The sequence below is a fragment of the Otolemur garnettii genome, unplaced genomic scaffold, assembly GCF_000181295.1.
Source record: "Otolemur garnettii isolate 467f Iridium unplaced genomic scaffold, OtoGar3 scaffold00208, whole genome shotgun sequence".
Classification (NCBI taxonomy): domain Eukaryota; kingdom Metazoa; phylum Chordata; class Mammalia; order Primates; family Galagidae; genus Otolemur; species Otolemur garnettii.
In genome coordinates this window covers 536,751-559,843 of record NW_003852603.1, presented here as the reverse complement: position 1 = coordinate 559,843, position 23,093 = coordinate 536,751, and the positions used below count along the sequence as shown (strand labels likewise).

The following is a 23,093-nucleotide window of genomic DNA, read 5'->3' as shown; positions in this document are numbered from 1 at the left end:
GATGGTCCACGTTCCTGAACAGTAGGACCCAGCTTTGTTAAGATGTCATATCGCTGCAGCTTGATCTGTAGGTTCAACTCAATCCCACAGTGAAAGGGTGACACTACCCAAATCCAGGATTTAATCTAAAACCAGAGTAATCAAGACAGTGTGATGCTGGCAAGAGAATAAACAAATAGAGCAGTAGAACAGAATGGAGAGGCCAGAAATAGTCTCACGTAAATATAATGAACTGATCGCTGACAGAAGAGCAAAGACAGTCCAGTGGAAAAGGACCATCGTTTCAACAGACAGTTCTGGACAACTGGGCACCACATGCCATGCAGAAATCTGGACACAGGGAGTATACCCTTCACGAAAACTAGGCTGAATCGTGGGCCTCAAAGTAAGACCCAAACTATTAAACACCTAGAAGACAGCACAGGAGAAAACCTAGCTGGCCGTGCATGTGGACACCACACCAAGGCAGATGCACAAAAGAAACAATTGGTAAGCTAAACTCCAGTAAAGTCCAAAACTCTGCTGTGAGAAGTGCACTGTCAGGAGAATGAGACGGTGACATGGAGAGAAAATATTTGTAAAAGGCCTGTCTGATAAAAGACTATTATTCTAAATAAGCAAAGAACTTTAAAGCTTAACAGTAAGAACTCAGACACCTGATTAAAAACAAAAAAAAAAAGGCAAAAGACCTGAGCAGACATCTCACCAGAAGATACACAGGTGTCAGATAAGCACATGAAAAGATGCCCGACATCTTATGTCAGTAGAGAATTGCAAATTAAAACCACAGTGAGATGCCGCTGTACACCTGTCAGAGTGGCCAAACTTTGGAACACCAGCACCACCAAACACCGGTGAGGAGATCCAGCCGCAGGATCTCACTCACTGTCGGTAGGGAGGAGGGACAGTAAGCTGCTATGCGAGAGTTTGAAGGCTTCTTAGAAAACTAAACGTACTTTCGCCATTCGATCGGCAATGTCGCCCGTTCGTATTTACACAAAGACGTTGTAAACTACATCCACTCAGAGAGCTGCCCACGAAGGTTTACAGCAGCTTTATTCAAATGATTGCCAAATGTCCTCCAGCAGATGAGTGGAACATAAACTGCTGCCCCTCCAAACAACAGGATTTTATTCAGTGCTAAAAAGAAATGAGCTATCAAGCCATGAACTGCTGACAGAACCTTCCATGCTTATTACTCAGAGAAGATAATCTGAAAAGACTACACAGTGTGAGCCTGAGTTTGACATTCTGGGAAAGACAGACTGTCAAGACAATAAAAGGATCAGGGGCTGCCAAGGGTTAGAGGAGAGGAAGACATGACCCAGCAGAGCACTGAGGATCGTAGGGCCTGGAAACTCCACTGAACAAAACTATAATGATAGGTAAGTGTCACTGGGTATTTAGCAAACGCCATAGGAAGTGCAAGACCGAGAGCAGCCCCCGCCGTAAGTTGCGGACTTTGGGCAGTGGTGACGTGTCACTGCAGTTCTGCTGACTCTGACTAATGTGCTGCTCTGGTGGGGCCTTTTGGTAGTGGAAGAGGCTGTGCATATTTGGGGAAGGTGGATGGGTATGTAGGAAATCTCCGTACCCTCTCCTCAGGTTTTCTGTGAACCCAAACTACTTTAAAAAATAAATTCTATTTATTTATTTAGAGTCTCACTCTGTTGCCCTGGGTAGAGTGCTGTGGTGCCAGCCTAGCTCACAGCAACCTCAATCTTTTAGGCTCAGCCGATCCTCTTGCCTCAGCCTCCCGAATAGGTGGAACTCCAGGCACCTACCACAGTGTTCAGCTAGTTTTTCTATTTTTAGTAGAGACAGTATCTGGCTCTTGCTCAGGCCGGTCTTGATCTCATGACCTCAAGCCTTCCCCCTGCCTTACCCTCCAGTGTACGAGGACTCTAGGCCGCCCCACCCAGCCTGACTTCCCTTTTTTAATGGGGTTGTTTGTCTTTTTTTCCTTGCTGATTTGTTTGCGTTCTTTGTGGATTCGGGTGATTAGCCAAATCACCGAATCACCCGAATAAATATCCATTTATTGGATATATGACTTGTAAATATTTTCTTCCGTTCTTTATGTTTTCTATTTCTCTGTTGATTATTTCCTTAGACGTGTGGAAGCTTTTTAATTTAATCAAGTACCATTTATATATTTTTGTTGTTTCCATGATTGCCACTGGCATCTTCCTCATGAATTCTTCATCTAGGCCAATATCTGAAAGAATTTTCCCTATCTTTTTTTCTATAATTCTTACGGTTTCACACTTTACATTCAAGTTTTGTATTCATAAAAGTTTTTTCTGTAAAGGTCACTTAGGAAATCTAATAGAGGTTGCCAATGCCTCCGCCTCTTACTTTCCAACAGTATTATAACTAAATTCTCCTTAGTTTTTTGAGACAGAAAAGTAGACATAATCTTCTACCAAGTTAGTGTTCACAGAGCAGCAAGTATTTGAGCACATTAATATCAAAATGTGTTTAGAATTTCCCATGAAAATGAGAACATCTTCATTTAAGGACATGGCTATGGTACAGAGTGACCTTCTTTGGAAATCCTTTGCAACTTTTTCTGGCTCAAAAGAGTAAATTGCCTTTACCTAACAGTGTTGGATTTGTTATTAATAATACCAGGTGCTAAAAGAGATCTTAGATTCAAAAAATGTAGTCCTGCTATATCAGCAAATTTCTCCTGTGCAAAGGGTTGTTCAACCAGCTCTTCCTTTACAAACCTCATTGGGTTAAAAGACTCTGGGACCCTATCGTATGTTAATAAAAAAAACCTGTGATCTATGCCTTCTTTTTTTACTTTATTATTATTTTTTGCGGTTTTTGGCCAGGGCTGGGTTTGAACCCGCCATCTCTGGCATATGGGGCCGGTGCCCCACTCCTTTGAGCCACAGGCGCCGCCCTACTTTATTTTTTATGACAATATGGAGGATGCCAAAAAAAGTATACACATTTTTAAAAAAGCAAAATTTATTAAAATTGTAATAATTAAGTCACATTTGCCTTCTGCAATTACAAGAGATATAAAATACAACATACAAGAAAACAAACTATCGGTGTGTAAGTGTCTACAGATGAAATGGCATGTATTTGCTTTAAAATTATCCTCTGTGTGTGTGTGTCTATATAAATGAAACAAGATTGGTGACATGCTGATTATGTGCTGAAGCTGGGTGATGGAGAGCTGTGTTAGAGCTCATTACATTATTCTTGGCTTTACATGTACAGACGGTGCCCAAAAATGTATACACATTTTAAGAAAGGAAAACAATTATATTAAAATTGTAATACTCAATATATGCTGATAATGTAAAATCTGTTATTAAGTATATTTGTGAACTTTACATTTCTACGCATAACCCGTGTATCGAAGTAGTATTTATTACCACTTCAGTAATTGTGGTTTGGAAACTGTTGAGCTTCTCCTGAAAAATAAAACCAATAGGTAATGAGAGAGTAAAAGGGAGAATTGACTTGTGATTACGGAGGCTGAGAAGTCCCAAGATCTGCCATTGTCAAACCAGAGACCCAGGAAAACCAGTGGTACAGTTTCAATCTTGGTGTGAAGGCCTGAACACCAAGAGGATGATGGTTAAGCTCCAGTCCAGAAGCCAGCAGGCTCAAGATCCAGGAAGAGCTGATGCTTCAGTTGAAGTCCAATGGCAGGTAGAGACTGATGTTCCAGCTCCAGGCAGTAAGAAGGGAGTCATTCCCTCCCACTCTCCAGAGTCTGCCTGTCCAGCCCTCACCTGAATGGAAGGGGCCCACCCACGTCTGGAAAGGCAACCTGCTGTTATCAGTCGGCCTATCCAGATGTTAATCTCATCCAAAAACATGCCCAGAATAATGTTGATCAAATATCTAGGCCCCCATAGCTCACTCAAGGTGACACATAAAATTAACCATCTTGGAAGCCGTTGCTCTTTACCTGAGATACAGATGTGGTGCTAAGTTTTCCATTCATTGAGCTTCTGATATTCTGATATCAATCACAATTACATTCCCACCTCATGCGCAGCCCTAGCATTGACTTGGTAACATCTGTCATCTCCCCAGCTCCCATGCTCATTTACAAGGTAGTTGAGTCTTGGCAACTACATAACAGCAGTTCTCCAGCTCTTCCCTATTTATGGAAATAGCATCAGATGAAAGTAACACAGAACAGCTCAAGATGGCAGACTTAGAGCTGTGCATGCTCTGTTTGTGGAGTTCAAGATAGAATGTTTTTCATTTCTCCGGTTAATTTTAAAAGCAAAATGAAATGAAGCCTAAAGATCGCAGTGTTAAGCAGCTAGAGGGCTGCTCCTACTCTCCTCCTAGATACAGCAAGGCATCGCTGTTTGTTTTCTTTTGTTCAGTGTCTTGTTGCCTCTGTAACAGAAGCTGGTCTCACAAGTGCCACAGTCAGAAGGAGCTCCTGTGTCAGCTCCCTGCTCTGCTCCTGTACCAGTCAAAGGTTGCTCGACTATCTGGTTTGGAGACAGATGTCAGCTCAGGTTGCTACCGACCCTACCGTTTACTCTGCTTAATTAAGTACCCTTTTCACATTCCCTTATTCAGCTGCCCCTCAGCTCACATCCATGCTGTGGCGCAACAGGGGTGAGAAGGAAAGGTCTTTGAAACCAAAACACTTAATTAGTTCCTGGGCCCCAAGAGAGGTGTCAGAAATACAGTAGGGGAGGGGATAGTCAAGGCATGCCAAGACTGGTGGCAGAAACCGTTTTGGAATGTGGACCATTTCTAGTTGTATATGATAATACCACGTTTGCACCAGCAGTTTCCAGTGGCAACCCGTTGTTTATTCAGTTGTAGTTGCTCATTTCTGCCAGACCTACTGTTTCTTCTTTTTCCCCAGTGTATACATCATCCTGTGTGTAAATAAGTGGATGGCCCAACTGGCACCATCAGGTGGCCAGATTGCCATTCAGGACCCTAACTGAGTGGTTTTAAATGCAGTTAGTTATCTGGTTTATATATTCATTGGAGAGGAGACATGCAGTAATATATTAGTAATTATGAAATCATAAGTATCTATAAATTATAGATGCAATTACAGATACAAATATATAGGTGTACTAATATAGATTATAGCTGCATATGAGAGCTGGCCAGAAAGTATCCAGCCATGTCTGTCTGTCTTTCATAGTCCCTGCCTGGATACTTTCCAGACAGCCGTAGATTATAGATGTCTGTACCGATATCAGTTATAAGTATAATTTGATACTGTAGATATATATAATTATATAGATATACTTTGATAGAGAGAATTATTATGCAACAGGGTACATTAAGATACACATCCACTCTTACTGTAAAAGCATAAAATAAGCTTCTGGAAATGACCATAGCATCGCCCAACCCCCACACACTGCAGGACAGCGTCCTCGTGGCCTGCTCACCCGAGCCAGTGGAAGGTTATGGGGTTCTCTTTATCTATCTGAACATTCCGGAATCATTGTGATAATGGATTTGCTCTGGCTCAGTGTATGAGTCACATTTACTCGAGTTCTTATTGCCTCAGGTTGCAATAAAACTTGCATCTTAAATTTCTGAAAATGCTTCTTTATTCTTTGAGAAATAATGAGTAACCTTGCTGTGAAAAATGTCCTCATCAGAAATTGGGCACTAAAGACAAAGTGATGACACTGGCAAGGAAACAAAGTGACCAAAGCCAAGGGCAAGAATCTGGGAGCAGAAGCCCAGGCTCCCTGCATCCTCACAGCTGACCGGGTGGTCAGCAGGCACTGCTAGATCTCATCATGAAAGCTGGGGTCCCTTCATCCACCAGCCGCAGACGCATCCCTGGAGACCCTGCCTGTCACTCAGCCATGGAAGGACACTCCGGGGTGGTGGCAGCACTCTCCCTGGCCTCTGGGTTTTCCCCCTCAGCCTTGTCTGGGGTCAAGGGAGCACCCCTGGGCCCTGATCCAGTCGGTCCAAAAGGCTGGGGGAACCAAGGCCCCTGAGAGGTGATTCTCACAAGTCATGGGAGAATTGTGCCCCCCCTCACCCTTCACAGGAAGAACTCAGAAACTGGGGCCGTGTGTCTCCCAGAGCATCCCAGCAGTGACCACCCAGACAACACCTTTGTTGGTTCTCTCCCGTTTCCAGAATCACCCCTAGATGACAGCTGCAGGCTCTGCTTTCAGAGGGTTTCACGCTGAGTCGCTTGCTGGGGTAGCTGCTCTGTGCGGTGGGGCGGGCCCCTTTTGGACCATGTATCTGCACGGGCAGTGTCTGAACCTGTTGCTATGCAGTGTGTGTGTGCAGTTTTGGAAACTTTTTAAAAAGAATCGATGTCGGTTCTGGATGTGTTTGCAAGGTTTCATTAGGCTCTTGTGACAAGCAGTCCTGCCCTCTGGTTCTCTTTTCCTTTGTATTGTCTTCCTAACTGAAGTCTCATCCCTGTGTTGCCTCTTCCTGTCTTTAAAACAAAAAAACACTGTGGGTGCTATTCAGGACCACCCAGTGGGGACCGCAGGCCAGCACTCTGTCCCCACTCAGTCTTCCCACAGGGGCGTCAGGGCCCTGGTGACTCATCCGTTTGGCTGCTTAGTTGGTGACAGTGCAGCTTCAAGCACTTGGTCAGTTGTATATACAGGTCACTTCTCCAACTAGCTAACTCGTGAAGGTAGCCTCCTTGCAAGCATCTCTCCTCCACGACATGCCCCCCCAACCTCCTCCTCTGTCGCCCTCTGCCCTGCTCCCTGCCCCTCGTCTGCCCTGCTCCCTGCCCCTCGTCTGCCCCTCTTGCCTTGGTTGGTTTACGTGAAGCACATCTGTAGTAGTTTCCCAAGAAAAAATGTGTGAGAGGAAATTTCAAGAAGCAAGTCTTAAAACCTCTTCATCTGCCGGCTTTAGGTAGACAATGTCGAGTGAAACCCATTTTCTTTCAGAATGTCAAACGATCTCTCCTGTCTTCTCGCCCCAGCCATCCAGACCTTGTCACTTCCCCATCCTCACCCAACTTTTTTCTCCCTCAGACACTCAGGGGCTTCTTCCTGTGTCAGTGTCCTGAACTTTGGGAGTTCTGCCTTGGTGAGCAGCCTGTCGCTTCTTCTGGACATTCCACAGGCTCTATCATTCTCTATCGTATCCTTCATTTCTGGGATATTTCCTTAATGGTTTCCTTTCTTAAGGGTTTTCTTTTTTTTTCCTGTTGTGTCTGGAATTGTGTGTTCTGTTTCCAGTTCCCTGGCATGGTCCCTCCTTTCCAGTCCCTTCTGGCTTCCTGAAATGGTCTATTGCATTTACTTCCATTGATGTCAGAGCAGTTCTTTTTCATACATTTTCTTTGTTGCAGTAGCCCAAAGACATGCTTAAAATTCTTCTTGCACCTTCGTCTATTCTAGGAACCGCTGTCTCTTTCTGTCTCATCTCTGCTAATTTCTCTGTTCATTGTCTGCACCAATACTGGGGAACCTTCCTTCTCTTTCTGAAGCCCTTCCCAATTTACATCTGACTTCCTTTTAGATGCTTCACGTCCCCTAATCCACTTATTCAGATTTGTTTTCCAAGTGAATCGTGCTTTTCTAAGGTGAAAGGCTCTGCCAAAGTCCCCTCCAGTGACGCTCAGGCTGCCCGTTCCTGCTTTGTGAACCGCATCTTCCTTCCAAAACCCCTCTTGATACCCCCCACAGTTCTTTTTTTTTCTTCTGTATTTGTCCCTATATCTCGTGTTAATAAACCACAGCATATGGTGCAACCCTTTGAGACAATATTTAGGGGAGAAAATGGCTATCAGTTTGCTCCAGTTCCACACAGCCTCTTACCTTCATTGTCCGCCTGTGTGACGCTCCATCCATTTTTAGATGTGCTTATTTCTGTTCCCAGCAATTCCTTCCAATACATTTGCATATGTAATTTTCATTCCAGGCAACCAAAAAACTATTTCAAGAAAAAAAAATTAAGACTTTGGCTAATCTTCCTTCTAATTGAGATCACCTGCTTCGTATTATTTATAAGTAAAATTAAGAAACTCATATTGGAATCAAGAAATCGATTGCTAATCAAGGTTGTAAAGGGTAGCATCACGAAGCTGTCGCGTTTTCCTGGGTGGATTTTTAGCCAGCTGGAAACACAGTCCTGAGCGGTCCAGGGCTTGCATCTCAGAGCCCTCTGGCCGGACGCTGTGAGCAGCAGGAGGGCTGTTTACACCCTCAGTACTCCAGACCTCCGAGGTCTGTGTTTCTTGGTGTGTGTGCACCTCCCTTTTCTGCGAGTGTTTATCATCTCATTTGCAGAGTTGGGTGTATTTACAGTTTTCTCATTTACAAGGATCTGGGCATATTCAAGTAATAGGTCGGTCAGTATACACTGATGTTTCTTTCTTTGAAAGGTAATTTCGATGTGGCAGAAATTGTTGTGGATGTCAACTTAGCCCTAATTAGCCCCTTATTTTTTTGGACTAAATGCTCTCTCAACTGTTTTTCTATATACATTCTGTGCATCCTTTTTTCTGGTAACTTTTACTGAACTACTTTCAAACATTTCAGCAGGAAGCAGTCACTGGTGCTGAAAGTTCTGACAACTGGAAGACTGATGTTCCAGTCTGGGGGTCCTATGGTGTTTAACACGGCCAGACCCCCGCTCAGTCAGCTGCCTAGTTGGAGACATTCTTCATTGTCTCTTCTGCAGCAATTTCTCAGATTTTAAAAGATGACCAGGACAGTTTCAGGTATTTGTTTTCAGTTTGTCTTTGAAGCACAAATTAAGATTTGATAGACTTGCTTCTTTGGAGTAATTTAATAAACTTCCCTTGTTCAAAAGAAATAAGTTATTGTAAACCTGTGACATTTTGCTGGAATGTAGGTCCCAAGGAGAGGAAGCGCATTCCCCTTGTTGGTCATCGAGGTCCGGTCACGTTGCTCTGGCCGACCACTGCATCATTCCTGCATTGGGGTGGCTTTTGTCAGAAAGTACCATGCTAGATATACATTCATTCAGTCTATATTTTGTTAAACTTAGTTTCTTAATTTGGTATGTAATATTTGTTTTGGAAAATTAATTTTTTATTTGCATCTCCCTGTATGAACACCTGCCCCACTCTTTATTTTAGAGTCAGGGCTACCGCATTTAAGAAGTTTCAGGCCTTTTCTCCCTGCCATAGTTGTTCCCAGTGAAGGGGATCATTGGTGCATATAATTCAAATCCCCCACTAATTCCCTTCACAGGGTGGGGTCACTAGCCTACCACTGAGGGCCACAGTCCACATCACACCTGGGGCCTGGCAGTGGCTCCCCTGGGGGACTTAGGAGGGCAGTGTCTGGACACTGAGGAATAACTCCAAGGCAGGAGGGGAATCTGCAAGGCAAACATCTGCCTGCCTCTCCCCAGGAGCCCTTCCTCAGAGAACAAAAAGCTGGCCACAGGTTTTTCCTCCTGGGGTCTGAAAAGCTTACCCTTCTGTCCTGAATTCAGAGACTCACTGTTATTCAGATGGCCCAAGCCAAGGCCCACTGAGTTTAACCAAAGGAAATCTGCCAACAGTATATGAACTACCTTAGGTCAGATACTAAAGGAAAGGCGTGTTCGTTCTGCCACAGCTGCTGGAGAGGGATGTAATAAAGCCTCCGTGTTCCTAAGGCATTAGCACTGCACTCAATTCTGGGTTCCACTGAAAGGGAGACTTTGGGATACCATCAGATCACCTGCACCCACTTCTTGACCCTCAGGGTTTTAGGACCTGGTTCTTTAACTTTGACTTTAAGTACATTATAGCCCAGAGGTACCGCACAGCAAGATTCTCATTTGAAACTCTTAGTCACACTGGTCACTTAGAACCATCGTTATATGAAAAGAGGTCAGGAATCTCTGAAGGTTTATACAGTGTAGGAAGGAACCTTGGGCTTAAAGACAAAGAAAATAATACAGTTTTTTGTTTTTCTTTTCCAAATGGTATTTTTTTTTATTAAATCAGTATTTTTTAGAATGTAAGCATCTAAAATGCACCTTAAAATAAGCTTTGAGGGGATAGTTAATTTACCTGGTATGGCTTAGATTTCCAACTCACTTTTAAATGTGATTTCCCATTTTGAAGATAAACTATTAATAATTCTTCTTTGCTTTAAGTTTAAAACAATGCTTGACTAGAGTCTACCCATGTCTGACATGGGATGATTTTGGTGAAAAGCCATTCCAGAGTCTTGTTGTGTTTTACTTTCCTTTGAAGGAGAAAACATTGAGCCCTTCCACATTAAGCTTGTGTGTTTCCAAACATCTGAAAAAGGAGGAAATTAACATAATAACGCCCTATAAATGTATTAACTCTCTATTACTTCCTTGGGGGCAAAGCTATATAGATAATATCAACTACAGAGGGTTCCTGATTTAACGATGGTTTGACTTGAAACTTTCGACCCTACAATGGTGTGAAAATAATCCACATTCAGTAGAAATTATACTTCAAGCATACGATCATTCTGTTTTTCACTTTAAGTTCAGGGTTCCATAAATTACATGAGATTTTCACCACTTTGCAGCAGCACGTGATTTTACCCAACTGTAGACTAACAAAAGCTCTCGAGCACAGTTAAGGTGGGCTACGCTGAGCTATGCTGTTTGGTAGGTTAAGTGTATTAGATGCATTTTCTACTTACACCATTTTCAATTTATGATGGTTTTATTGGGCTGTAACTCCATTGTTAAGTACAGAAGCATCTGTGTTTCTTAAGTACATTCTGTCAATTGGGCCCTGTCCCAAGCACCTTACAGACAGTAGCTCATTTAATCTTCTAATCTCAGAAAGAAAGTACTATAATCAGGTGAGAGGAGACTGAATGCAGAGAAGTGAAAGGCTTCAAACCGCAGTGCTGTGAGGTCCTGTGCCCAGCGCGGGGCTGCGTGGGGCTGACTGCCCGAGGAGCTCACTCACAGGGCTAGTCTAGAGCCCAAACGAGCCCTTGGGCACCTCGGGGGCTGTCTTCTAGGGCTCTGCCCAAAGAAGCTGAGTCACATGTGTTTGTATTGAGCTTGTCACCAATCCTTTACCTAGAACCAAAGGAACCAACAAGTCAAAGGCCCATGGTGACAGGTTCTGCCCCCAGAATCCTCCCATTTTTTGCTTCGACCAAGTGTAGTTAGTTGAATGGCATTCATCAGGTGATACGAAGCTGTTTTATTTCCTGCCCTGCCCTCACTTCTGGTTCACAGGAGCCAGATTCCTCTCTTCCTCTCCATGATTTTGACTTGTGCTCTAGAGAAATGCATATCTTGGTCATTCTAATGTGGGCTGGCTGTTTATGAGGTTTCACCAGAAACCTGTGGGTCTGCCAGCCTGGGTCATTGTGATCACTGAAGCTACTTAATACCTTGAGCGAGAATACCAACCTGTAAAAATTGAATATCACATGGACTTTAAACAGATATTTCTTATAAAATTTTTAAAGCTTGCTGGATTTTATTAGAATATGTGAGCCAGACTGAGTATATTAAATTTATGAATCCAGTTGATGCAGTACCGTAATAATTCAATATAATATGCTTATGTCATTAAACTCATAAAGAAGATTCCCTGAATAGCTGTAATGAATAGTTCTGATTCTGTAATCACAGACTAACATATTCACCCTGATGAATTTTAACTGAGAGTTCTCAGACTCTTCTGTAACATCAAGAAATAAATGCCGTATTCAAATGATGTCTACTTATTTCAAGTATTTACTTTGAAACCTTGGATAGTAAATGTGGCTAAAAGAAAGAAGTTCCTGCTAAGACAGAAAATTCTTCATTAGAAATCCTGAAAAGATCACAAGAGGTTGGAAAAAGTAGAATAGGACTTTAATTTATATCTAGTCATAAATTTGGCTATTCATAAACATAAAAGCCAAAGAAACTTCTTTCGTTCTGCGGAACTAACTTATTCCTTCATCTCTTACCTTATTCTCAAACCCATGTATTTCGATTATCTATCATTATGTAATAAACTACCCCAAAACTTAGTGTCTTAAAAACACCCACCACCTTATTGCTTGTGATTCTGTGGCCTGAAATTTGGGCAGGGCCCAGCTGGGTGGTTCATCTATCCCAGGCGGTGCCAGGTCAGGCCACTTACCAGACCACTTACACATGCAGCTGTTCTCATCATGGCTCCACTAAGGCCCAGGCTCAGCTGGGGCACTAAAACACCATGGTGGCTTCTTCATTCACAGCATTCCTGTCAGAGCATCCTGTTGGTTAAAGCAAGTCACAGCTCATACTTACACTGAAGGGGAGAGCCATACAAGGGTGTGACTCCCAGGAAGCCTGGTTTAATGGGGCCACCAGAGTAGCAAACAAACAGACGCAGCACCTTCCCAGGTAACTTCCTCTATGACCACCTTCACCTCTCTTTGACCTTATTCTTGAAATTAGGAATTATATTTATATTGAACAAAAAAAGATTATACTTTTAGACTAAAGTTGTTTTTAAATGATTCTGTGGGTTCTGGACATTAGTAATTTCAATTTTGACATATCCCTACCCAGACATATTGACAAGTATCAGAAAGGTGACTGGATAGTTAAGAATATGGAGAGTTCTAGTACAGCCTCTTAGCTGTAATTTCTTTATTAAAGTATCAAAAGATCTGGCCAACATTGCTCATCAGTAACGCTGGTGATTCTATGAAGACAGGAGAAAGGACTGGGTGACCTTTTAAAGATTTTTTTCAGACTCTCAAGTTTGTAGTTGGACAGAAATTTCAAGTGTCTACTCCTTAGCATTGCTGGAGAGAACATAAATTGGCACAGTGTTTGTAGAGAACAATTTGGCAATATCTATAAAAATTAAAAATCCACACACTCTTTGACCCAGCAATTCCATTTTAGAAATTTACGCTATAGGTAAAGTGACATATTTGCAAATACATAAGCTTATTAACTCTGGTGTAATCTCCATTCTTCATTCTTTCATTCAACAAATATTTATTGAGCACCCACTGTGCCAGATACTGTGTTAAGTACTTTGAATAAAATATTGAAAAATTACCTCTTTGTATAGTTTATGTTCTCGCAGGACTTCAAAGGATTGACACAGCCTACATGTCCACTAATGAGCTGTACAATCAACTTCAGAATGAGAAACTTTTTATGTACTTCTGAAGAATGATCTTTACTATAAACCAGTGATTCTCAACCTGTGGGTCGTGACCCACCGGAACTGTATTAAAAGGCTGCAGCATTAGGAAGGTTGAGAAGCACTGCTATAAACTGTTAAGTGAACAAAGTTGAAGGTGCAGAAGAGTTTGTCTCTTATATGCCTGTTTGAACTCAAGTGAAGGGTGTCTGTATTTCCATTTGCATATGTAGGCGTGAAAATGCTCTGGAAGGCTGCACAAAAAAACTAAGTATTTTCAAATGCTAGAGATTTGGGAACTAGAGGAAGGTTGGAAGAAAGACTTTTCACGACGGTGAACATGCTCACACATGCTCAGGAACTGTGGAGAGTTCCCTTCCCACTTGTATATGTGCATGTTTGTGCATTAAACTTTACACCAGTAGATCAAAGTGTTCTTTATTTAACATGAATAAGTATTATTTGAATGAATTTTTATTTAAATGAAATTTTGTATTAATTTTTATTAAATCATAACTGTGTACATTGATGTATTTATGGGGTTCAGGGTACTGCTTTGATATACAACGTGAAATGCTTACATTGAACTTAGTAACACATCCATCACAATTGCACTCATTTCTTAATAGTTTTGAAATGTACCATTGCTTAAATGAATTTTGAGAACAGGAATATCAGTCCATACTCTGTGCTCAGCAGCTGTGTTAGAAGGTGTGGTGACTCCGGAATCTTAGCGGGCAGCTGTGCTGTCCAGTACAGTAGCCACCAGCCACAGATAGCTAGTTAATTTTAGCTTAAGTTTTTCATTTTTTAAAAAAAAATTAATTCAGTTTCTCAGTCTCACCACATTTTAACCATTCAGGCGCCATATGGCTACTGTAGTGGACAGGGCGTGCACAGCCACCTCTGTCCTCTCGGAACGCTTCATGGGACAGCCTGCTCTTCCTCCTCAGCCTGTGGGGCTGACGGATGCACATTCAGCTGGGAGCCTCAGCAGTGAGTGTGAGCAGCTCACTTGAATAAGATGTGGGTTCTCTGCTTGGCCTGTCTCTCGTGTCTGACAGTCTCGGTTACAGTTTAGACCAGGCCCACTGTAGTCCTGTGGTGGGGAGAATTCTAAAAATCAACCCCAGTGACCTTCACCCTCATACAATCCTCCCCACTTGGAGCGTGTGTAACTCTGACTCTGATGAGCTCCAACTCCTGTGTCCTGCTGTGTGGCATGGTGGGTGGGGCTATCTCTGTGCACCTAATCTAACCTTGTGAGCCCTAGAAAAGGGGAGAGTTCTCTGGCTGGAGCAGAAGAGGAGGCAGAAATTCACATGTGACAACATAAAAAATAGAGAAAGATGAATCTCTAGGTAAAAATTATTTGGTATTGCAACATGCAGAGCAAGTGATTGAAATTCAAGGAAAATTCTGGAATTCTGCATGAACATAGTATGAGCACCCCTACAGGAAGACCAGGTTACCTTTCAGGCTTAAGGGCTGGAGCCCAGAGAATTACATCAGGCCATCCTGCCTTTTCCTGAATTTGAAGAGTCAGTCGCTTTGTCAGCCTATATGGCCTATTGACATTGGCCAATCACCACCTTTTGAGATCCCAGTTTCTTTGTCTGTAAACCAAGTACACCCACACCTGTCCTCCTGTGAGTGTCACAGGGGTTCACATGAGCTCATGAACTATGCATCACTGTGTAAAGTGCCTGCAGACCTGAGTCCAGGTTCAAGGCCCTCCACATTCTGCCTCAAGTGCTGTTGTTCCCCACTCAGATTCTTGTACATGCTGACCTTACTCCCTTGTTCTCATGGTTTGCTCAGCTTCCCTCCTTTCCCTGGTCCAAAACCTTCCTTTCTTACAAGATCCCAGGCCTAAAAGGGAATGGCTATGAGACAGGGAGGGAGCATACCATGTCGTGCCCTGCTGATTTCACAGGTGTTTGCAGGATGGACGTGTGGAGCCCATGGTCAGTACCTGCGGGCCAGACTAGCATTTAATCCAGAAGATCTAGAGATGAAAAGAAAACCTGGCAGAGGCCTTGTAAAGGCCAGATTTTGCTCATGTTGTCCATCAAAGCATGTTTCCTTTCAGCCAGAGCTCAGACTGAAATTGCATTGGAGGTCACCCATGAGATCATGGTAACATAAGTGACCTTCCTTAAGAATGTCTAAAATGGAATAATAGCATGTAGGCACACGTTATCTTTTCAATTTTTTTTCCTGATGCAGTGTACTGATTGAGGTACCAGGCTAAAGCTCTAAAATAGCAAACTAAATTCTTGCTAAATTACTCGATTGCCTTGCCTTGCAGAACTCATTAACACAGCCAGTAACCGTGTTAGCTTGTGATTTGGTTCAAAGGATTAATAATGTTTAGATGTTACGTTTTGAAATGGTGTTGGAATTTTAAAGATTGGCCTATGTGTAGATCAGGGTTTGGGGCAGGAGCCTTCCAGCTTAATGGTTTGGCTGGGGACAGACCCGTAGGATACGCTGACCCATCTGAATTGTTATTCTGGGAAGCCTGCTAGGGTTGACCTCTTCCTGAGGCAGGGCTCCATGGGCAGGTGCCTTCATCTGACCACAGACTCGGCCTGGAGGAGCTGGGTCTGAGTCTTGATTGAGAAGCCTGCCCGCTGGCAGCACCTTGAGGAGCCTGCTGGTTGACTTGATTGCAGAAGTGGAGCATAACTATGGTGGTCTGTTAGCAGTGGAATCATCAACTTCCAGCCCTCCCCGTCCATCCCCTGGTCTCTGTCCAAAGCCCACCCTCCCAATCCAGGTGAGGTTCCTGAGTTTCTCTTGGAAATGTTCCGTAAGAGCTGCTGCACATTTGGAGGCTCTCCCCAAAGGACCCTGGAACAGCCCAGAGGGCTGGTGGGAGCTCAGCTTCCTGGCTTGGGGAGTCCATCCCAGAACATCAGTGGGAAAAGTCACCAGCCCCCTGCCTTATAGCAGCCAGATAGCCAGTCCCTGGAGAGGAGGTTTCTCCAGAAGGGGATCTGGGTGCTGTCTGGGAAAATGGCCAGTGGCCCACCAAAGTGCTCAGGGAGATAGCTGAGCATTTGTAAAGCTGCATCAGTCTCCAGGTATAGAGCATAAGCCCAGAGGGGAAGAAGTCTTTCCTCGTGTTTGCATGGGGCAGTAACACTGGAGAGCGCAGGGCGGCCATGCGGCTAAGACGCAGGGTGCACCCTGCCTGGTGGAAGTTGGGAGCTCAGGCTGTGTGATGGAGGCCGGAGCCTCAGTATAGAGAGTCTCTAATGGTCCCCATGCCCCTCATCCTTCTGCTTGTTTCCTTTGGCTTTGACTTTAAAAGCTCATAGTCCCCTACAGGAGTTTGCCTTTGTTCACTTTGGGGGGATTTTAAGAATCTCACTTCCTGTGGGGCCTCTGTCTCTCAGCTGCCTCCACTGCTGCTCGCTGCATGTGTAAGGCGACTTTCCCTAACTGCAGTACGCACCTGGGCCTGAGGGAACTCTGTGTCAGCACCGAAATCTGCCTTACAGATCAGCCAGCTGAATCTCATTTTCAGGAAGTATTGCCAAGAAAGCACCTTATTCCCGCTGCATGTTGGCCCACGTCACAGGCAGTAATAGCCTGGATGAATGTCTGACACAGTCCTGATTGTTCTTAAATCCTTTTTGCCAACTTGGTAAACAAATAAACAGTGAACATCTCATCTCCGACACTCATCCCTGTGCTCCTTTCTTTCTATCTCTGCCTCTCCTCTCCTCCCTCCATGGGAAGGAGCCATTCCTCCCTGGGCTTCCCCCAAACACCCTCTCTGTCTTTCCTTGGCCCCTGTCTTACAGAGCCTCCTCCTTTCCCCAAGATCACTCCCGCTCAAGCAGACCCTCTCTCAGCCCCCTCTTGCTCTGCCATCCCACCCACATCCTGGTTTGTGATCTTGTTACAAAAAGGGTCTGGCCACCTGTCACTGTTGGCCAGTGTCCATAGACAGGGATAGGTGCAAATAAACTTCATTGTCAGAAGGCCCGCGATTCTGGACAACAGCGAGATAGCTCTCAATTCTGTTCTGCTTCAGTTACAACTCTAATAACTTAAGGAAACAGACCTAGAAAATTTTAACTTTATCCAATAGGAAGTAACATTAAAGTAGTCTTCAGCCTAGCAATGCAACATGTTTAAACAACAGAAAGGTGATTTTTTTTCACATAGCAAAATATCTAAGAGAATCATTAGAGAAAACATCACATCATCAAAGTAACGTTTACTGTAACTAATGACACAACACCTGTTGTCTGTGTGTGATGACCTCCTCAGTCTCCTGAGACAAACGTCCTTACGATCATAGTGAAACCTTATCTAGATAATTGCTGGGAGGAATGTGAACTCTGCGACTCCATTCAAGTGCTGCTGCAGCCTAGCTTCCCAGACCCATCTGTAGGCTGCTTGTCTGGCTTCAGACTTACTGAAAGAAGACCTGCTTTCCTCTGACTTCCCTCCTCCAAGCTTCCAAGGCAGGGGCCATGGTGTTGCACAGCCCTGGAGGATGCAACTCCAGTTCTCTGCCGCCTTGACGGAGGGTATTTGACAAAGCAGAGATGCAGGAGACGTGAGGTTCACCAGGGTGAGCAAGAGCTGCAGGCCTTCCGTGGCCCTGATGCACAATAGAGATTTAAATACACCTGCTCTTATTTCTCTTCATAATGGGGAAATGTGTGAAAGGCAGAAACAGAAATTGGATATGGGATTTCATGAATCCTCCCCTTGCCCCTTCTGACCCTAAGAAGTCACTTAAACTCCTAATGTCCTTCCGTTTTTGCAATACTCTGTTATAAAGTGCACTGCCCCGGCCTTGCCACTTGCTCTGGGGCTTAACAGTGAGAGCACAGACAACAAAAGTTAGGAAATGAGTATGTGCAGGCCGGGCGCAGTGGCTCCCGCCTTAACCCCAGCACTCTGGGAGGCTGAGGGGGGTGGATTGCTTGAGCTTAAGCAAGAGTGAGACCTTCTCTCTACTAAAAATAGAAAACCTAGCTAGGTGTTGTGTCAGACACCTATAGTCTTAGCTACTTGGGAGGCTGAGGCAGGAGGATATCTTGAACCCAGAGTTTGAGGTTGCTGTGAGCTATGACACCACAGCACTCTACCCAGAGTGACAGAGTGAGACTCTGTCTTAAAAAAGAAAAAAAATGAATATGTCTGCTGTTAAGTAGGCATGTTGATATAAGGATGATACATATACATAAAAACATAGAATTATAAAGGTCTATAATAGCAGAATTCTGATATATGGACTCATCTTACATTGAACCTGAAACCCTAAGGGGAAACTTCTCTGTGGGAAGGATAGTGATAGACTTGACTCACCAGACATCAGTAATATTGGGAAGTCTATTTTCTTATTGAAGAAAAGCTTAGAAAAAGGACCAAGGCAGTAACCATCACATGCCCTTCTGTTTAAAGCAAATCAGTCGTTTGTTCACTGGTGTACACATCAGTGGTTCTGAAATGAACACAACTACGGGCACAGAGCAATGAATCTCACAAACACCGTGTTAAGCTGTGGAAGCCAGACACACAAAAAGCATATCCTGAGTGATCCCGTTCACGTGGAGTTCAAACACTGGCCAGACTGGTGCTAGAAGTCAGAACAGCCATCGGCCTTGAGGAAAGGCTTGTCCCTGGATCAGGGAGAGGCAGCCCCGGGGAGGCTGCCTGGGGACGGGAAGTGCCTCGGTACCTACTCTAGATGCTGGTGCATAAGGTGTGCTTGCCTTGCAAAGGTTTACTGGGCTGTGCGCTTCTGATGTGTGCTGGTTTCTGTGTGTATCTTTCAATTTTTAAAAATCAACTCATCAAAATCAATCATCAAGATTTCTCAGCTCCTTTCCTGAGCTTGGCAGTGTTCTAGGGATTACAAATAATAAGATGTTGTCTGTGGCCTCAAGAACCTTCTGGAATTGTAGTTCTGTCTCCTCTGTGTCCAGCCCAAGCCTACATCCCTGGGTTTTGTCATCCACTACAATTTGCTCAGAGCATGTGGCTCTGGACACAGCCCCTCAGGTCCTGCCTCACTGTACAGACCTCAGAGCGCTTTGGGGTGACTTCAAAGCAAAAAACCCACCCCAATCAAGTAATTTCCTTGCACCAAAGGGGGCCATAGCCACTTAATTGTCCTTAAGCAGAGATTTATTTTGCAAAGAGAAAACTTTTCCATAATGTTAAGAATTAGTCGAATCACATCTTTCTATCTGGGGTTTTCATCTAACCATGCTGATGAGTTTATTTAAAGAAAAGGGCATTACCTGCAGTTGATTTATTTCTCTTCTTCTAGTGCTGCTCTGGCAGGGAAAGTATCTTGAATTCTTCCTCTTTTTCTTTTATTTACATTTTTAACTTTTATTTCTCTTTTCATTATACCCTCTAGGTTTTGTGGCCCTTTAAAGGGACCCTACTTTGTGAACTAATTATGACGGATGTTGCTGCAACATCTGTTCCCAGATCCACGTTACCTTCTGTACTATCAGAGTTTATCTTGGAGGCAAGTCTTTTGGGAACATTTGTCCACTCACTGACGCAGCCCGTGGGGGACGGCTGCAGGGGCCACACAGGAGCTGCCGAGTCCATGCCTGTGCGGCGGGTCCCCCTCCATTTACGTGTCACGCTGTGGAAGAGCTGCAGCTCCGTGCACAAGTGGGCAGGCTCCTACTCTTTCTTGTTCTAAATCATTTCTCTCTTTATCTTCTAAAGATGTCTTCAGGTGTGAGTGTTGCATTTCATCGTGAGCACAGTCTAGGATGTTTGCTGGTAGCTGTGTTTGGTGGAATTCATGTCCCTCCTCCAAAGAAGCAGAAAGCCAGGGGTCCTTTCCTACTCCTAAGTGTTGAGATTAAGATCTTCATCTTTCAGCAGCTGGGGACCTCAGTCTGATTTAAATTTCAGGATCCTTTCTTGAGAGGTGACTGTGAGACAGTAAGTTAGGAATATTGAACAAGAACCATCTGTGTTAAGAACACCCGTTTTCGTGGTCCTCTTGATCGCTAGCCTTGCCATTCCCTTCCAGCAACAGCTTTCTCCCCAGGACAAGGGAGTTACGAGATGCAATTCTAGGCAGGGTTGGATGGTAACATAAAATTCAGCGACTCGTGAACGTGGGGACATTTTCGTTATCTGGATTTGGGGGATGGCTTCGCATGTTCCAGTATTCATCAAATTACACATTTAAAGAATGTGTAGTTTGATGTGTACATTAAGAATAAAAAATTAAATTAGAGTCTTAGAAATTAAGTTATTATAAAAATGTTGTTACTAGTAATCTTTATTTTTTTTCAAAGAAAGTAGTAAAAACTTTTCCTTAAGCAAAGTATTTTCTTTCAAAAGTAAATTTCAGGGTGACAATTCATAGAGACAGCTAAATTCTGTTTCCTCTAGGGCAAAGTTTCTCAATTGTGGCATTATTGGCATTTGGGGCCAGATAATTCTTGGTCGTCAGGGCTGTCCTGTGTGTTACAGGATGTTAGCAGCGTCCCTGGCCGCCTGCTAGATGCAGCCCTCCACCCCTCCATTCACCAGCAAGGCTCCAAACATTGCAGAATGTTACCAGGAACCACTGTGCTAGGCTTAGGTCATGTTTCTTGGGTGCATTTTTTTTTTTTGTTACTCGAAGTCCAGAGTTATTATATCTGATTTGTAAGATGGTGCCAAGATTGTTTATATCTTCTAAATTCATTGAAACAGTAATGCAGGTTTAAGTCTGAGCCCTTCCTTTGCCCCACTTTGAGCTATACCTGAGATCTGCCTGTTGAGACAGGTCCCCGTACCAGGCACCCAGGCATTCTCTGGCAATGTCTGCAGATGGCCCAAGGCAGTGTCACCTGACTCAGAGCCTGGAATTGAGGAATTTTCTCCTCTGTGTAGGTGTGTTGTGGCCCCGTGTCCTTGGGCTGGCCTGACGATGGCCAAAGCAATCGGACATTCCTTGTGTGCCAATTTTAATGACAAAGGCAGCACTTTCCAGGTGGATGGAAGTTGGACACTACTTCCCCTCTCCTCCATTGTACAGTGTCTTGACACATGTTCTCAACTCTTGTCTCATTCTCAGAAATACCTCAGGGACTTTTTCAGCGTGATGCTCCAGTCTGCGACATCTCCCCTCCACATCGACAAAGTAGGACTGACCCTTTCGAAACACACCATTTGCGAGTTCTCACCCTTCTTCAAGAAAGGAGTCTTTGACTACAGCAGCCACGGGACGGGGTAGAGCCAAGGTGACAGAGGGACCACAAAGCAGTGCCTTCTCCTGGAAGCGGCCTCCCACGCAGGACCGGGCGAGCGTCGCCTCCTGCTTTGCACAGATGTGAGCAGCACCCCGGCCACCTCCCGTTTTCATCCCTAGTGCCTGAGTCTGGGGCAGAATGCTCTGCCTGCGGAGGCGACCTGACTGGCAGTGGTCCAGCTCCGCTGCGGTGAACGTGGCCTTTTCCCACAGGGCTCCCTCCTGGCTGCATGGTGCAGTTGTCCCCTGTGGCAGGACGGGTGTGGCTTGATTATCTCGGGCTCCCTGAACTGAGCCAACCTGGGACCTCCCAAAGTGAGTGGTTTACCAGACCACCCTTTAAATGACTTTCATCTGGTTTCCCCTTACACCAAAATAGACTTATTTTTTTATATTCCTTCCATGTGTCTGGCTATACCCCAAGAAAAGCAATGTAAATTATCTCATTGCACTTTTTCTTCTTTTCTCTCATTTGAATCAGAACTTTTATATAACAACTAAACACTGATGTTTACACAGAATTTCATATTCTGCAAAAGGGATTTTTGGCCCAATCATGACTTGAGTCTTCCCCATTTGACAAATTGGATGTAGACATCATCACTTAAAACGCCTGTAAATCCCTGCAAATAGAATATTTGTTTAACCATGAATATTTAAGGACATCTTAACAAATCTACATGGCTACCGTGCATTCTCGAGCTTTTCTTGCTAAGCACAAACTGAGCGCAAAGCTAAAGGCGTACTTTTAAATATTACTTTGTTCACATTTTTGTTACAAAATCTACTGGATCTTTAGTGGAAAAAGTAGAATTTCCAGCCATTTATTAATGATCTCTTAAATTACTCAGGACTTAATGTAGCATTTGCACATGTGTACACAGTAAAATTGCTTTGTTTTACTAAAGAGAAAAATGTAAGTAGAAAAATTATACATGTGGTATATATTGAAATGTATATAATTCTGCTTATAGATTTATATATGTACACACTCTTGTATAATAGTTGTATCAAAATATATAATCATTCACATCAAATTTATTAAAAGTATTTGCTTTTTCAAAGTTTAAATTGAGCTGCTATCAATATTAAATGAAGTTATGAAATCTGCCCTGTAGCCCTGTTGAACTTTGTGACATAATCATTTCTACTGTTCAAAAATTGATCTAATGTGCTTCGACAGATCCATAACGTAGAACTTAGCAGTTCTGTATTGGAGAAGATGCTGTTAGAGTAATGACAAAAGTCACAAGCATTTAACAGAACGCGTTCCTGCTCAGTCTTCTAGGACATGCTGCCTGCACCAGGGAGCTCTCCAACCTGAAAAGTATGTTTAAAGATGGAGCTATGCCTTTAAGGAAGAAAACTATTACTGTATTAATTAAATATCATAGTTTAGCATGAAAAATGACTTTTTTAAATTGCTGCAGGAGGAACTGCCTTTGCCTGCCATTGTGATTACAGGCACGGGCTTAGGAGCAATTGCTACTAGAGAACATCAAGCTCGAGATTAAAGGATAAAAGTCAAGCAGACGATAATTAACCGGAGGTCATTATTTAAAAAGGAGTCTCTAAGCACTAAAGATTGTCCCTCATTTGCTGAGTAAACCAAATGGTTTTCTTCAACTGACCAGATAATCTATCCCTATCCCTTTTGGACCTGTATGGGAAGACTGGCTTACGGCAGGTGTTTTGTTAAAATCACACAGGATGCTTAGCAAGAATAAATAGACACGTGTCTGTAAGAAGTGCAGGATCAGAAAATCCTTCGATTCTAATCCTCCC

At 43.6% G+C, this 23,093-nt stretch overlaps 1 protein-coding gene across 2 annotated transcripts in view; it reads left to right on the top strand.

Moving 5' to 3' along the window:
• Nucleotides 1-22,417, top strand: part of KIF16B (kinesin family member 16B) — a 307,490-nt gene extending 285,073 nt beyond the window's left edge. The window contains exon 26 of one of the 2 annotated variants that reach the window (XM_023507799.1): nucleotides 21,135-22,417. In XM_023507799.1, the coding sequence (XP_023363567.1) occupies nucleotides 21,135-21,293 (159 nt within the window). In that variant the 3' untranslated portion in view covers nucleotides 21,294-22,417. The remainder of the gene's footprint in view (nucleotides 1-21,134) is intronic. The other variant, XM_023507800.1, reaches the window with a different exon arrangement.
• The last annotated feature ends 676 nt before the right edge of the window (nucleotides 22,418-23,093 follow it).